The following is an 18040-nucleotide window of genomic DNA, read 5'->3' as shown; positions in this document are numbered from 1 at the left end:
GCATTTTACATCCAGTCTATAGCTTATTTAACATAATATCATCCTGCTGTCAAATATATATCACAAAAGAGGATTGGAGTCCTAAAATTGTTACATTGCTCCCTCAATAGAGGTATAACTTGGCAGGATAGTCAACACCTCCTGATAATGATTGTTTACAAAGCGTATCACGGGGTTTCTCTATTTCCATTTCGTTGAAATACTTCTGTTCTGTTCAGACAACTAAAATGTTTTGTTCCGACTACTAAAATATTTTGTTCAGACTACTAAAATAACTTCAAGCGAAAAGCACATGTTTTTATATATCATAATAGTAACGCAACAAAAAATGTCCTCAGTAGGGTGATTCCATCATAAGTCCAGTCTCACTGGGGGGCGTGAGATCCTCCCACTACGGGTCCGGACCCAAACATCTTCACAACCGAACCGTGAACCAAATGTAAGCGGAATGTAACTAGTTCAGAAACATGTTTCACGTGTGCGGAATAACGCTAATTAATTCAAAATTAGGTCTACTGAAATAAAACGCAAAAATAAAACATTGGACTGTGAAGTACGTGGCTACAGGAACTAAGGTTGATTGTTATATATACGAAACAGGAGAAAACAATTATCTAACTCCAATCATGATCCAATGTATCATAATTTAATGTTTCATGGTACTTGGATGGATGAAACCTATTTTAGGACAAAAAAGAGCGAAAGATCTGCAAAGGGCATAGCCCATCATGTATCATTGCAGATGTGCAACAGAGATAAGTGTAGTGTTTGAATATTTGTTTTATAATTGTCAAACCTGGAAAACCACGACTTTCACTGAAATGTTTGTACTAGCCAAAGTTCAACAGCTTTACATCTGTACTGTTTCTTCCCCAGAGGCTACTATGCCTTGTTAAGTTACTCGTGCCGGTAGTAAGACTACGACGCAGGTAGCACACGTTCACATTATTCCCACTCATCTTTTCCCGGCAGTGGTCCTAAAAAAAACTCACGCCTGGAAATGAAACTATTTCTGCGTATCTCAGAACTCAGGAAACGCTTCGAGTAATCATTGCACCAGCTGATACAGCAGGCTCGAGTGCGAGTCGGTATACCTACATCAGTCAAATACGGTACTTGCATTTACGAAACAGTGGCTTTGAAAAATTAACTCAACTAGTTAGTTATTTAGTATTCTTTCCCAAGAAGGTAGCCAAGTAAGCAGTGATCTATCCCCCTCAAATATGGTCGTGTCCAAAGCCATCAATGCATTATATAGCGACTTATGACAGAGCGTTGCTGATGCGTAATGACAAATTTAACATAAGCCTGTTGTCTGGTCAGACCAGAATGTTCACGCCCATTGGAAAAAGACTGACATCTAGATTTAACAAGAAAAAAGAAAGTAAACAAACCCATGTTTTGCTTATCTCCTTAATATTTCTTTCCAAGATGATAAATTTAAGAAGTGAATGACTACTTGTTATAGGAAAGGATAGGATAGGATAACTTTATTTATACACGGTTTTTCCATCAGTTGATTTAGTTAATTCTATACTAGAAATCTATCTATCTAACTACAATAATAATTTGATAAATAAAAGAAATAAATAAAAAAATAAAAGAAATAAAGAAATAAAAGAAATAAATAAAAGAAATAAATAAAAATAAATAAATAAATAAAAGAAATAAATAAATAAAAAATTCTGCTTTTCATGGAGGCTGTGTCTAAAATTTACTTAGAATTAAGAACTTACTATAAACTGTGGCGACTTAATTTAGATTTGAAATCAGTCAGCGAAGACGCTTGTCTTAGGTCTACAGGTAAGTTGTTCCACAATTGAGCTCCGCTGTACAAAAAACTTCTCTTGAGATAGTCAGGTCGAGGTTCTGGAAGAACTAATTTGTTTCCGGTATTCCTTAAACGATAAGCACTTACACTGTCACGATATACAAATCTTAATCTCAGATAATCAGGTGTCATAGCATGTAATGTTTTGTGGTTGAATAAGGCTATTATAAACTTTAATCAAAACATTAAATGGAGTGAGATACCGAATTCGTTTAATCGCACCAATGGCACAAGCTATCTCCTTAGAGATGTTTTCAATATGACACTCTCAATTTATATTTAGATCGACATAAACTCCAAGGGATTTAGCGGAGGTTACTTGTTCGATTGCGTTTTCGCTTATAATAAGAGAGGGACTTTCCGTAAATTGTGATAACTTCTGCCTTGATGCAATAAGCATGAACTCAGTTTTTGTCATATTCAAGGTAAGTTTGTTAGCAGAGAGCCATTCGTACACATTGCTAAGGTCGTGATTAAGGCAATAATTTATATGCTCAATGTCGGTACTGGCAAGCGTCAGGCTGGTATCATCTGCATACAATCTAGGTTCCGAATATGTCAAACAATGTGGTAAGTCATTAATATATATCAAAAATAAAAGAGGTCCCAAACTTGTTCCCTGGGGAACACCACATCTCAGACATTTCGGAGTTGACTTACAAGAGTTTAAATGACAAATCTGTGTTCGGTTATCTAAATAAGAAGCAAACCATTGATGACTGGTCCAAAAAATTCCATAGTATTGCAGTTTTCGTAATAAAATATCGTGATCTACTGTATCAAATGCCTTTTTGAAGTCTAAAAAGACTACGGTATTAACAAGACCACGGTCTATATCCACTGCCCAGCTATCTGTAGCTTCGATAAGTGCTGCGAGCGTAGAATGCAAAGACCGAAAACAAGATTGGTGGCACGAGAGAAAGTTGTTTTTAGTTAAATAATGATAAAGCTGATCGTAGATTATCCGTTCAAAGACTTTGGCCACAACTGGAATTACTGATATAGGTCGATAAATCGTTGGATCGGAGCGCTTCCCGGAATTTTTGTACAATGGGGTGACTCTGGCAGATTTCCACTCATCGGGAAAGATGCCAGTCATTAGGGATTGATTAAATATATGAGTAAGAGATTCTGCTAGTACATCAGGACATTCCCTTAGAACTTTTGCAGAAATATTATCCAATCCATTCTCAATCCAGTCGCCTTTGACTTGCAGAGCCTTGATAGTAGTGCAACAACATGTGTTGGTGTTGTTTTTTCAAAAACAAAATTTTTATCAGTTTCAGTAAGAAATTCTTCGAAGGATTTATCAACTTCTGTCACGTCTCTACTAAGGCTTGGTACAATTTCCGTGAAAAATGAGTCTAGCATTTCTGCTACATCTGTTTGGTTTCCACAATTTACTCCATTATGCTCCCTTTCATTAATAACGGTTTTATTGGACTTTCGCGAGGTCAGTTCATTGATTGTTTTCCATGTTTTCCTTTGATCCCCACAACAATTCTTGAAGGAATTTTTATAATAGGCTTTTTTCGCGCTATTAACTTCCCAGTTCACTTGATTTTTAACCATTCGAAATTGGTTCCAAATAAGTGGTCCAAATAAGTGGTCCAAATAAGAAGTCCAAAGCCAATCAATGCTTTATATGGCGATATATTATTGAGCATTGTTTGATATATCACAAGGAACTCGGCGCCTCGAACTTAGAGCCTCTCGTCTACCCCAAACCAAGCTTTGCACTAGGCGAGGGACAAATTGCCATGGTATGTATGTTAACAGGAGGAGAGAATATGGTTGCTTGGCTAAGAATTAGGTCAACTTCGTCTTTTGGCCCGGAAAACCGAGATAAGTGGAATGGCTCTCAATCCACCTTAAACAGGCAAGAAGAGGTTTAAATACTGTTTCCCGTTTTCTGGATCGTTTGTCGAAGTCACAGTGCACTCTTACTGTAGTTTTGAACGAGCATCAGATATCCTTACAGGAAGAACGACACAAAATCTTGTTGCAGATTTCAAATCTTTTCTCTGCAATTCATTTTATTAGTAAACGAAAATGCCAGTTTCAAGGTAATTTCTGTAATTAATCAAACAATCTATAGCGATTGAAATAATAAGGAAGAGAAAAAAAATACGATTCAATCTTTCAGCGTCTTAAAAAATACTTACAAGTCATTTAAAATCCTGACCTCCATTCAAGGCAATTGTCGTCTCGACCGGTTCCTTCTCACGCATAGCCCCAAGTGTTTATAAATACTCAGTGTGGTATCAGCGGTTAACGATAAAAACACCCCTCTGAATTTCATTAAATAGGTTTGACTATAACTCATTTTGAAAACAACATACCGTCAACCCAAGAAAATTAAGTAAGAGTGCAGGGAAGTTTAAATCTTATCAACAGTAAAATACAGTAATATTGTAGCAGGCAGTGGTTTTAATCACCGAACTAGGTTTGCCTTTCGTTCTTTTTGTCCTAAAATGAGCTCTATCAAACGAAACAATAATTTACTAAATAAAAATTTATATTAACTCAATAAGGAACGGAGTTAAATAATTGTTTGCTCCTGTTTCCTTTATGTAACACTCGACCATAGTTTCTGTAGCCACGTGCTTCACAGTCCAATGTTGTATTTTTGCGGAGTTGTCGACAGGGGACCTCATTTTGAATTAATTAGCGTTATTCCGTACACGAGTAACATGTTTCTGAACAAGCAACATTAATTCCGCGAACGTTTGGTTCGCGGTTTGGTTGAATACTATATTTAAACAAAGATCTCTACGTGAAGTAATTACAGCCTCCTTTTCAACGAAATAGAAATGAAGAAACCCCGACTCTCCTGCCAAGTTATATCGCTATTATGGGAGCGATGCAACAATTTCAGGACTCCAATAACCTTTTGTGATACAGCAATATGAACGGTAAGATCATATTATGATAAATTAGCTGTAGACTGGATGTAAAATGCAAAACAATTGAGTTTGCGTGTGAATGTGTACATTTTGGAATAACTGACGGCACTGTCAAATCAGCTCATTTTATCCAACTTTAAAGTTGATTAAATCGGACAGAATCCTTACCCCAAAATATCCTTTGGAGATCGAAAAGAACCACACTTCGCCTTCCAAAAGCCAGATTTACAGTCGATTGTTTTTTTTAAGATTTGGTACTTTTTATCGGTCCAAGTGTTTTTAATTCGTGGCGCGACGCTCCGAGATTCGTCTGAAATTTTGAGCTTCAAAAGCGACATTTTGGCGAAATTCAGTTGTTATCGATTTTCTCCAAAATAAATCGATATTCAGCCAAACAAAGTATATTGTGCTTTGTTTCACCATAAGGCCTACCTAACTTGAGAATATGAGCCGAATCGATTTTTCGGCTGTTGCCACAATATTTTGAAAATGTTCGATTTTTGGCCACGTTTGCTCTCAAGCTTTGAAAGGCCCCTCCGGGGAGAGTTTAATAAATTATTGTAATGTATAGTCCTTTACGTTCAATCTTGGCTTGTTATCTGGTAATCTGTCCAGCCCAGCAAACAGAGCTCAGGCAAAACAGTTATATCGCCTTTAAACCTTCCAAGGAAGTTATAGGCAGAGCATAAATGAAATATTTGCCAGCAAATAGGATTTTTATGCTCCCTATAACTTCCTTCTTATTATTGTTGTATCATTATTGCGAAAAGGCAGAACTATTTTCCTTGTTATGTAATAGTAGCATTCACGTGCCAAGTGGCCAGCGGTATCCCATATTCACCACACGTACGCGCAATTCTGATTGGATCAGGCACATTTGCCTCAAACTCGTGGACAAGCCAGCTGAAGCTTTTCCCCTCCCAACCCTGCCCAGTTGCCATGTTGCCTGCGTTTGTGGTTGCCCTCACCTTTACTGGGCCAAAGTTTCAACAAATTTGTAACATTCTTAACAATTTTATGTTTTGGAAAATTGTCATTTTGATTGAACTTATTTCTTTAATAAACTGGCTTTGGGTTTCACCTATAGTCCTTTACGTTCAATCTTGGCTTGTTATCTGGCTATCTATCCAGCCCAGCAAACAGAGCTCAGGCAAAGCAGTTATATCGGCCTTTAATCCTTCTCAGGAAGTTATAGGGAGAGCATAAATTTTTTTGTTTTATTAACTGCGGTAGTTAACAAGAATATCCAGCCCTAAGGAAAGCTCTAATAGCACATGTCTAAAATTACAGCGTACGATACTTTTTTACGTTCGTTTGATATCGCCGAGTAATTGGTCTAGTCGTATTTCATAAAAAAAAAAAAAACAAATGTCTTTTCCGACTTCCGAAAGTGCTTGTCATTAAATCTTCCGGAGACTAAGAGCTGAGTTTGTTATGACCCAGAAGGATAATTACTTTTGAAAACAAATAATGACAGATTAAAATCACGCTTCATTTTGGCAGTCATCCATTATTCTAGACACATATACGTTTTCTGTTGTTAGATGATCAGACTACAACATTTAGCATCAAATTCGCCCGCTAACTCGGTGTGAATCAATGCTGTCACTTTTGTGATTAGAACGAAACTCCATTTAACTGTTTACCAGGAGTTGTTAGTGTTATGAGGATTCCAATTGAGAGTTTCCTAACAGACATCCTGTTTCTAGTTAAAAAACACCGGCATGTCAAGGGAAACTTTTCTGTTAATTTTGGTTCTAAATTTTCCACAAAATCACTTGAATTATAGCGATGACTCTTTCATCGATAATGAGAGACAGAGAAGGATTAAGAATTGCCAAAGATTGGAAACATTTCCTAGAAATAGTTGTTTTCGTCGTCTTTTTTTGTCTCTGTCACCGTTTCGGAAACTTTTAAAGATCAATGGGACGCGCCTGTAAATAAGAAAGGATATTGGATGACAGGGATATGATAATTCATCCAAACACTTAAGTTTCAGAAAGATCTGTTTGGTTTGCAGAGAGGAAAGGAAAATTTCAAGCATTTCTGAAGCTTAATTTCTCTCTTCTGCTGTCGCTTTCCACCATCTAACCATGAATGATAGCGACCCAAACGTTCAGCTTAGCAGTGCAGCGTCCATCGTTCTATCACTGTGGCTCTCCTTGTCTGGTATTGCAGCCGTAGCTGGAAATGCAGTTGTGTTGTGGCTATTCTACAAAAATGAGTCTCTACAAACAATTTCCAACCGTTTCTTGGCCTCTTTATCCGTAGCTGACCTTTTCGTTGGGTTGGTGATAGTCCCTGCGTGGGTCATTTTCACATGGTGGTTAACATTTCACAGCGTTTTTAACTTCTTTTTAGAATTTTTGTGGATTCACACAACCGTCACCACTACTTTCAACATATGCTGTGTTTCAATCGACCGATTTATCGCTATTCGGTTTCCTTTTCATTATCAAGACATTGTAACCAAGAAAAGATGCTACACGGTGATCATTTTGGTGTGGTTATTTTCACTGGGTCTTCCTTTCTCCATGTTGTCAGTACATGGCGAGCAAAGCATTAATGTCTCAGTGCTGTGGATTTCTGTGGCATTTATAACATTTGCTGTTCCAATACTTGTAGTCTCGTGTTCCTATATTTTTATTTTCAAATCGGCAAAAAAACAATTTCAAAGAATATCAGCAGGAGAAAATTCCACAATATCCAACGGCAATTCCAGAGTTTCTACAACTCAAAATTTTAAAGCTATAAAAACAGTCGGTTTTGTTTTAGGTGCTTGTATTATCGCATGGATGCCTAGTTTTGTTGTTCTGTTTGTTGATTGCTATTATACCGTGATAAATGACTGGGATAAAGTTAATGGATTATATTTTATTGTGTGGCCTTGGGTTGAGGCAATCGCTTTTACCTCATCAGCAATCAATCCATTTATATATTACTTTCGAAATAAAGAGTTCCGCCAAGCCTTTCGCCGTACCTTTCGCTGGTTACCCAGTGAAAACAGAAAGGAAAGGACAACAGCAACCGGGCTGAATCCAACTCGAAACTCAATGATGCGAAATGGTGTGAGTTCTGGAGATGTAGGGAATAAAAACCCGAGCCCCGAGGATATCTTAGAGGAAAAATGACTCTGCCATTGATTGATGAAATGGACTGCAACTTTGGTTTGTGCTTTAATAACGAATTTTATATTAATAGTGTGTTATATCTAATAAAAAAATCCTCTTTGCAACAATCCTTAGTTCGAAAGTCTCTTGATATGTACTACACCCTCCGCACATTGCCTAAATTTTATGATTTGCTTTTGGAAATACTCAGTTGCCTTATATGGAGATGTTAATAAAATGATGTAGAGCAGGCTGTACTCTTCTCTATAAATGGCATCAGGTGATGTGGTGATGTCAGGTTATTCGGAGTCAACTTAGTGATCTCGGCTGGGATGATCAGGTCAAATCTATTATTGCAGCTTGCTGATAGAAGCTGCTTCAGCCGGAAGAAGGCCTAAGTAGTTTTGCATCTATCTCTAAATCATTGTAGATTTCCTAAAAATACTTATTACACAATATTCGTATTTTTGACGATAATGAGTGCCTTAACAGAGTACAAAAATATCTTCCCCTTTTTCCTGAATGGTTCTGAGAAGATACTTTTATCTATGTTAATGTATATCACACATTCACAGCGAAATGACAATTAATTATTATTCTGTGCTCAGGGAGCATTTTGTTCTTATGAAAGTTCTGTTCCATTCAGTTTTAGCAGGTGACAAACTTCAGATCAATTTGTATGATGCACGATCCTCGCAGTAGAGAGCGCTATTTATGCAATAGCGAAATTCAGACCTGAAAAAAATCAGGCCTGTACGGGATTCGAACCACTGACCTCTGCGATACTAGTGCAGCGCTTTACCAGTTGAGCTAACAAGCCAACTGGGAGCAGGCCGTTAAGTTGATTCGTAGTAAACCCGTGATGATAAATCAGGTACAATGAATATATGAAGTTCATATATATTTTGAACTGCGGTTGTAGATATGTATGATGCACGATCCTCGCAGTAGAGAGCGCTATTTATGGTCTGATTTTCGCTATTGCATAAATAGCGCTGTCTACTGCGATACTAGTGCAGCGCTCTACCAATTGAGCTAACAAGCCAACTGGGAGCAGGCCGTTAAGTTGATTCGTAATAAACCCGTGAAAGTGATAAATTAGATACAATGAAATATATGAAGTTCATATATTTTGAACTGCGGTATTAGATACGTATGATGCACAATCCTCGCATTAGATAGCGCTATTTAAGCAATAGCAAAAATCAGACCTAAAAAAAATCAGGCCTGTACGAAATTCGAACCACTGACCTCTGCGATACTAGTGCAGCGCTCTACCAATTGAGCTAACAAGCCAACTGGGAGCAGGCCGTTAAGTTGATTCGTAATAAACCCGTGAAAGTGATAAATGAGATACAATGAAATATATGAAGTTCATATATTTTGAACTGCGGTATTAGATACGTATGATGCACGATCCTCGCAGTAGATAGCGCTATTTAAGCAATAGCGAAAATCAGACCTGAAAAAAAGCGGGCCTGTACAGGCCGAGGATCGTGCATCATACGTATCTAATACCGCAGTTCAAAATATTTGAACTTCATATATTTCATTGTATCTAATAGCGATAAGATTAGTTCCTTCAATATCAAATTGACCTCGACAATAAAAACTACATTAGAAAACCCCTATGTTCAATATTGCACTGCGCATCCTGTACTGCGAATAAAAACCACGTAATCAGGGGAATAAGCGCGTATATACCGAGAAAAAAGGTATCGCTTTTCCATCCATGGACCGGTTAAAGAGGTGTGATGGTCTTTAGCTCTTTAACGATCAAGGTAACCCATATTTATGATTGCATGATTCTGATGTACAAATGAGCCTCTCTAAATTGGCGAAATTAAAAAAGAATCATCGAAAAGTAAAAAAAAAGGTATAGCTACCAGCATTCGAGAAACCCGTAACGCAATGATGAAAATTATAGCCTTGGAACTGAACGACTCGTTTAAGATTGCGTGTGAAATTATGTGTCAAATTGTTCCACATTCTCGCTACTTTTTACCAATCAAGTTTTTCTTAATGTTGCTTTAATACCCCTTGCTTCCAGCTACCGCAGAATGTACCGTGAACTGATGACGTGCGTGATTAGTGCCAGTATAGGCATAAAACAGTTAAGTGTGGCCCATCATATTTCTTAGAACAAGCGCCGTGACCTATCTTTTCCATTGTACTTTTCGAAACATACAATGGTAGGCAACATTTAAGGAAAGTTTAAAAAAAATTTTCGATATCTTTTTTTCTTTTTTTTTCTTAAGCTAAATTTCCCTAAAAAAATCCTCAAATACAGGGACGAAACAAGAAACATGCCCTCATGAGAATCATGATTACACCAATAGTAAGTCAAAATACGAATAATTCATCTCGACGGAGTTGCGGCGACAGAAAGAGAACGAACACGACACTAGGGTGAGCCCGTTGCGTGACTGACGTAAGAAAGTAAAAAGATAGCACCCTCGCAATTTAATTATCGTTTTCCTTCCCCTCATTATGTGCCAGCCACCAATGCCATAGAGATCACTTGTCTAAGTCAAATCTTTATTCATTATTCTAATGCATTCATTCCTGTTTGTTGAGGCCACAGTGCTATGTGAAGACCAGCGAGAAGGGAATCCGTGGACCGCTAATTGGGCGGCAGGCCCGATTCATTTTAAAGGTTCGCAAGCAGCTGTAAAGAGAAACTCCTCAAGAACTGATCAGCCAAAAACACCGCCAAAGCGATGAGGCGGTCAAAATAGCGTGGACCCACAGGAAATCCTCCAGTTGCGATTCTCCCAAAGAAACAATTTCCACTAGATCGAACCCACCATTGTCAAAATGAATTATAACAGATTAGAACATAGCTAGCAGAGTCGCGCAATCAAATTCATTATACGCAAGCGTGCTCAAAATCCCGATAGTGCACGCTGATAGCGTCAGCAAATCCGACTTCGCCAGAAATTTTTTTTTCGCGCGAGCGGCCATTGTTAGCGCGGGGAAAAATAATATATTTCGCGACAATAATGGATACAAACAGAAACTCGGCCTACTAGTCCGAAAACGAAGACAATGTTTGGACCTTTTCCCTTGGGCTAGAGTTCTTAAATGAGGCAGAAAAAGAGAAAAACAAAGGAAAAGGATACTTGGCATCAGTACCATCACGATTCGCTTTAACTGATATTGTTGTCCGTTTTTCGCGTCGGATTTGATGCACAATTCCACCGGCTATGTTCTAAAACAATTGGTTCATGCTTTCAGCTGTGCACTATCGAGTTATGGAGCACGTGGGAAGTTTGGAGAGCACTCATGAAGCTAGAGTTGCCCTCGGCTATCGCCTCGGCCAACTCTTACGCTTCTTTCGTGCTCTCCAAACTTCCCGCGTGCTCCATAACTCGATAGTGCACGCTAAAGCATGAACCAATTGTTAATTAGAATTACGAAATTATATTAGGGGTCATGCGTAAAATTAATTCTAGACACAGATAGATTTTCTGTTGTCAGATCGGACTTCAGACTTAACACTTAGCTTCAAATTCGTCCTTTGACTCGGTACGAGTCAGACCCATGCCTCATGAGCCATGGATGTGATCAGTTTTCTGATTAGCTTTAAACTACACCTAAATCTTAAACGGGAGCTGTTAACAATATGGGTACCCAAAATAAGGAGTTTCTCGTAGACATCCTGTCATTAAAACAGCTACATGTCAAAGGAAACTTTTCCTTTATTTTTATTTATTTTGTTTTTTGTATTTCCTACAGAAGCAATCGTAGCGGTGATTCTCTTTATTTGAGGCCGTGGAGGATTAAGAGATTTCGTAACATTTTAGGATTTAGATGTTGTTTTTTTTATCTCTTTCACCATTTTCGGGATTATGAAGAGTTAGGGTTGCAGATAACATGCCTGTCAATAAAAAAAAAAAAATAATATCTGCATGAATTATGATGACGATTCATGCAAAAACATTTCTGCGTCAGTCAGATCTGTTTGGATTGTTGAGAGGACAAGAATATTTCAAGCATTTCCCAAGCTTACTTCCTTTCCTATTTTGTAGCAGTAGTAAACCAACCATGAATGAAAGCCGCCCGCTCGAAATTCTCAGAGCAGCACCCATCGTTCTTTCAGTGTGGCTCTCCTTGTCCAGTTTTGCAACTGTAACTGAAAATGCAGTTATCTCGTGGTTGTTTTACAAAAACAAGTCTTTACGAACAACTTCCAACCGCTTTTTGGCCTCTTTGTCCGTAGCAGATATTTCCGTCGTGCTTTCTGTAGGCCCTGTATGGATTGTCATCAGACATTCGACTCAGTCTTCGTTAACCGTCGTAAAAGTGTTGTGGTCTTACACAACCGCTGCCACTACTTTCAACATTTGCTGTGTTTCTGTCGACCGGTTTATGGCCATTTGTTTTCCATCCCGTTATCAGGAAATTGTAATAAAGAAAAGATGTCACACAGTCATTATTTTGGTGTGGTTGTTTTCATTGGGTCTTCCCTTCTCGGCGTTTTCGGTAAATGATGAGGACAAAATTAATCTTCTAGTGTTGTGTATTTCGCTTGCATGTATAACCTTTGTTATTCCAATTGTGGTAGTATCATGTTCGTATATTTTTATTTTTAAATCTGTCAAAAAGCAACTACATCGAATATTAGCAGGGGAAAGTCCTACAACATACAACGACAATTTTAAAATTTGTACTATGCTAAATCTTAAAGCTATGAAAACAATCGGTTTTGTTTTGAGTGCTTGTATTATTACATGGCTTCCAAGTTTAGTTCTTCTGTCAGTAGATTGTTATTATACCGCGATAAAAAAAACAGTATTTATTGATCCTTACCTTGTGGCCTTGGGTTGAGGCAATCGCTTTTACATCATCAGCAATCAATCCGTGAATATATTATTTTCGAAATCAAGAGTTACGCAAAGCTTTTCGCCGTACCTTTCGCTGGTTACCATGCGGACACAGCAAGGAAAGAACAAGAAAAACTAAAAAACCCGCCTGATGGCACTAAATAGTGTGAAAACTTAAGATATAGAAAACAAAGAGACAGAGCTCTGAGGAAATCTCAAAGGAAACAGGACTCTTCCCGCCACTGATAGACGATGTTGAAACGGACTAACTGTTGTTTTTATTAGCATTTTTTTGGTAAAAGTAAAGACTTTGAATCTGATTAAAAATCCTCTTGGCATCAAAGCTTAAATTTGCTATCTCTTGGCAACAAGTAGTATGTTCCCACTTTCAAAATTCAACATCCCCATTCACTCAAAAAAAAGGGAAAAAAAAAGATTGAAAAAGAAAAAAAGGCAGGTTTGAGAGTGGATATGTATAACACTCGCAGGATCACAGAATTGATAAATTATCTTTCTTCTCCCTCCGCAAACTTTCTAAACTTTCATTGTGAAAGATTGCTTCATTCATACATCTTGACGGCATTATTGCCACCACTGACAAACGACTAATGTTTGGTGACAGGAGCAAAATTACGACTTGAATTACTCATCTGATATGACAAAAATGAGGTATTTGTATAATATTTAAATTTACTCAGAAAGAGAGTTTTGCAAAATAAGCTTGAAAATTAAGACTTCCGTTAGATCATAGACTGTTTGTGAGGGATACAAGGCTTGTAATCAGACGAAGATGCGTGTCGAGAGAAACTTTTCTGTTAATTTTACCATTTTGCTTTCTACAAAATCGATCGTAGCGGTGATTCTCTTTGACGAAAGTGAGTAGTAGAGAACGATTAAGTCTTTGATCAAGATTTTGAAACATCTCAGAGAGGTGATGTACTTTGCTTCTCTTTCGCATTTTCGGAAACTTTAATCTTAAATTAATGAGACATGCCTGTCAACAAATAGAGCATCTACATGAAAATACTACAATGATTCATGCAAAAAATTTCAGTTTCAGTAACATCTGTTTGTTTTGTTGAAAAAGTAAGCCTGAAATTTCAAGCATTTCCAAGCTTTCTTTCTTTTCTCTGATATAACGGCATACGATTTTACCATGAGTAATAGCTGCCCCCAAGAGCATCTCAGCAGTGCATCATCCATCTTTTTCTCAATGTGGCTGTCCTTGTCCAGTTTTGCAGCTGTAACAGGAAACGCAGTTATTTTGTGGTTATTCTACAAACACGTCTTTACGAACAATTTCCAACCGTTTTTTAGCCTCTTTGTCAATGGCACACCTTTTAGTTGGGCTTGCTGAAGGCCCTGTGTGAATCGTCATCGCATGTTGGATTAATCCTCCACTTTACACAGTGTTGTCTGCCTTTGCATTCATTTTGTGGGTTCACACAAACGCCGCTACCACTTTCAACATTTGTTGTGTTTCTGTCGACCGACTTATTGCGATTCGGCTTCCTTTCCGCTATCAAGACATTATAACCAAGAAAAGATGTTACACAGTGATTGGTAATCATCTTTATTGAGGAAACTTTTTCATAACAGATATGGTTTTCAAAAAGGACCTCGAAACTAGACATATATAGTAGAAACAAGAAAGCAATAAAATTGCAAAGAGATTAAAAGGATACAAAAAATGCATAAAAAATTAAAAATCAAAAATATATTAAAAATAAGTATAAATAAAAATTAAAAGTAAGTAGCTATATTAAAAACTTAAAAACATTACGTCTAAAACTATTGACATTCTTTGAGTCTTTGATAGTCTGACTGAGGGAGTTAAAATCGGAAACGGCATGATATTGTGATCTTTGCTTCCCCCAATTTCTTTTGACACGCGGTAATCTAAAATTGCCTTTGTTACGTGTATTATGCCTATGAAGTACGTCTTGTCTAATCAAGCCCATATTGTGATTAGTTAGGCCATTGATGCATTTGTATACGTGTACACATCTTCTTTGAAATCGCCTTTTCTCTAGAGGCAGCCACTTGAGAACGGCTAACGCCTCAGTGGAGGATGAGTAGAATGGTCTATCTAGAATAACTTTAGCGGCCTTATTTTGCAAAACTTGCAAACTAGACATAAGGGTAATATTATGTTTATCGCCCCATACTAGATCAGCATATTCAAAAAGGGGCATAACAAGACCTTTATAGAAAAGTAAACGCGCCCTGAAAGGCAATAAATGATTTATACGCTTGAGAAGCCCAAGCCTCTGATTGATTTTCCCAGTTAGGTGTTCAATATGATCAGTCCATGTGAAATCCGAAGATATATGTATACCGAGGTATTTAAAGCTGCGAACATTACTTACACTATGATCTAAAATTGAAACAGACAAATCTACTTTGCTTTCGCGTTTCCTATTACTACCGATAAGCATGCATTTAGTTTTGTCCAAATTTAAAGTCAGTTTGTGATCATGAAGCCATTTCGCCACACCTAGTAGATCGTTATTTAACTTATCACTCAACTCCTTTGAGGATGTACCATAGCAATAAATCACAGTATCGTCTGCATAAAGTGACGCGTAGCAGGAGTTAAGCACATTTGGCAAGTTATTTATGTAAATCACAAATAACAAAGGCCCTAACATACTACCCTGTGGCACCCCATGCGTGACTGGAAGTTCCTTAGATAACTCATTTCCACATGAAGTGCGCTGTTGTCTACCAGTTAAGTAAGAACGGAACCAGCAAAGAGCTGTTTCAGAAAGGCCGATCTCGGATAGCTTGCATAACATTATTTGATGGTCTACCGTGTCAAATGCCTTGGTTAGATCGATGAACACGGCCCCGCAAAGCTTTCCTTGTTCCATGTTTAAGAGCACCTCATCGGCAAATGAGGTCAAAGCTGTTGTGGTTGAGAGACCCTTCCGGAAACCAAACTGCTTGTTGGACAATAAATGATTAGAACATAGCTAGTAGAGTCGCGCAGTCAAATTCATTATACGTAAGCGTGCTCAAAATCCCGATAGTGCACGCTGATAGCGTCAGCAAATCCGACTTCGCCAGAAAAAATTTTTTTTCGCGCGAGCGGCCATTGCTAGTGCGGGGAAAAATAATACATTTCGCGACAATAATGGATACAAACAGAAACTCGGCCTGCTATTCCGAAAACGAAGACAATGTTTCGACCTTTTCCCATGGGCTAGAGTTCTTAAATGAGGCAGAAAAAGAGAAAAACAAAGGAAAAGGAGACTCGGCATCAGCGCCGTCACGATTCGCTTCAACTGATATTGTTGTCCGTTTTTCGCGTCGCATTTGATGCACAATTCCACCGGCTATGGTCTAAAACAATTGGTTCATGCTTTCAGCTGTGCACTATCGAGTTATGGAGCACGTGGAAAGTTTGGAGAGCACTCAAGAAGCTAGAGTTGCCCTCGGCTATCGCCTCGGCCAACTCTTACGCTTCTTTCGTGCTCTCCAAACTTCCCGCGTGCTCCATAACTCGATAGTGCACGCTAAAGCATGAACCAATTGTTAATTGGTAATCAAGTACTGATACAGCTGCAAGTGTACCGCTCTCTCCAAAATCTTACTTAATGTAGGGAGGATTGAGATTTTGGTATGGCTTCTTTCTTTAGCTATTTCTTTCTCGATGTTACTGGTAAAGCTCTCGTCGGAAGAAGACGATGAAAAAAGATACTTTGTTGTGCCGTGGATTTGTTTTGCATTTATAACATTTGTTATTCCATCACTTGCAGTTTCAATTTCCTACGTTTGTATTTTTAAATCAGCAAAAAAACATTTTCAAAGAACATTAGCAAGAGAAAATCATACAAAATGCGGCGACAGTTTGGGAGTTCGTACAATACAAAACCTTAAAGCTATCAAAACAATCGGTTTTGTTTTGGGTGCTTGTATTATCACATGGATACCCAGTTTAGTTTTGCTGCTTGTTGATTGTCATTATGCCTTGGAAAATAACTGGGCTAAAATTTGTTTATTGTACCGTTTTGCTTGGCCCTGGGCTGTGACAATCGCTTTTACTTCATCAGCAATCAATCCATTTATTTATTACTTTCGAAATGAAGAGTTTCGCCGAGCCTTTCGCCGTACCTTTCGATGGTTGCCCTGTGGACACAGCGGGGAACGCACACAACAAACAGGACTTAAACCAAGTCAAAACCCGATGATAGGAAATGGTTTGAGATCTGGGGATGTAGCGATTGAGGAGACTAAGCTTTGAGGAAAAAATAACTCGAAGCAAGACTTTGCCTCCCTTCGAGAGATGATGTAGAAACTGAAGAAAGGACCGAAACTTTAATTTCTCCATGTAATTTTGTGGAAAGGTCTAATAATAGACAGTTAAAGTTTAATTTTGAAAAAAAGAATTTTTGAAGAATGCCAAAATGCATCTTCTGTCAGTGGTACGTATACCGTATTATGTTACTGGACTCTATGGAATTTGCGTTACCGATGAGTTTAAGGTATCAGCAACGTCCAATAAAACAATCGGTTTTGTTGTAGGTGGTTGTTTTATCACATGGATGCCCAGTTTATTTTTGCTGCTCATTGGCTGTTATTATGCCTTAGGAAATAACTGTGGCCCTGGGTTAAGAGAGTAGCTTTTACTTCGTCAGCAGTCAATCCTTTTATATATTATTTTCGAAAAGAAGAGTTCCGCCCAGCCTTTCGCTGTATCTTTCGCTGGTGGCCCAGTAGACGTACCAGGGAACGAGTACCACAAATTGGGCTGAGACCAAGTCGAAGCCCGATGATACGAAATGCTGAGTTCTCCAGATAAAACTATTAAAGAGAGAGAACTGCGGTTATGAAGCGTATATGTGCACGATTCTTCGCAGTAAAGCACTATTTAAGTAATAGTGAAAATCAGACCTGAAAAAAATTCAGGCCTGTACGGGATTCGAACCACTGACCTCTGCGATACTAGTGCAGCGCTCTACCAATTGAGCTAACAAGCCAACTGGGAGCAGGCCATCAAATAAATTCGACATAAACCCATAGATGATAAATCAAACAACAAACATATGAAATACATATATATGAACTGCGGTTATGAAGCACTAGTATCGCAGAGGTCAGTGGTTCGAATCCCGTACAGACCTGAATTTTTTTCAGGTCTCATTTTCACCATTGCTTAAATAGTGCTTTACTGCGAAGGATCGTGCACATATACGCTTCATAACCGCAGTTCATATATATGTATTTCATATGTTTGTTGTTTGATTTATCATCTACGGGTTTATGTCGAATTAATTTGATGGCCTGCTCCCAGTTGGCTTGTTAGCTCAATTGGTAGAGCGCTGCACTAGTATCGCAGAGGTCAGTGGTTCGAATCCCGTACAG

The 18040-nt window shown here is 38.2% G+C and overlaps 1 protein-coding gene and 2 pseudogenes across 1 annotated transcript; all 3 read left to right on the top strand.

Annotated features, from left to right (window-relative positions):
* Window positions 1–6579: 6579 nt before the first annotated feature.
* LOC148723891 (beta-1 adrenergic receptor-like) lies at window positions 6580–7975 on the top strand. Its single transcript, XM_088733662.1, has one exon. The coding sequence runs from the start codon at window positions 6831–6833 to the stop codon at window positions 7866–7868; it is 1038 nt and encodes a 345-aa protein (XP_088589788.1). The 5' UTR covers window positions 6580–6830; the 3' UTR covers window positions 7869–7975.
* Window positions 7976–11603: 3628 nt separating this feature from the next.
* On the top strand, window positions 11604–13245 carry LOC148723890 (histamine H2 receptor-like; annotated as a pseudogene).
* A 584-nt stretch (window positions 13246–13829) lies between these two features.
* LOC148723889 (adenosine receptor A2b-like) lies at window positions 13830–17489 on the top strand (annotated as a pseudogene).
* The last annotated feature ends 551 nt before the right edge of the window (window positions 17490–18040 follow it).

Source organism: Stylophora pistillata, chromosome 9 (assembly GCF_964205215.1).
Source record: "Stylophora pistillata chromosome 9, jaStyPist1.2, whole genome shotgun sequence".
NCBI lineage: Eukaryota > Metazoa > Cnidaria > Anthozoa > Scleractinia > Pocilloporidae > Stylophora > Stylophora pistillata.
The sequence above is the reverse complement of the archived record's forward strand: the minus strand, read 5'-3'. Positions and strand labels throughout refer to the sequence as shown.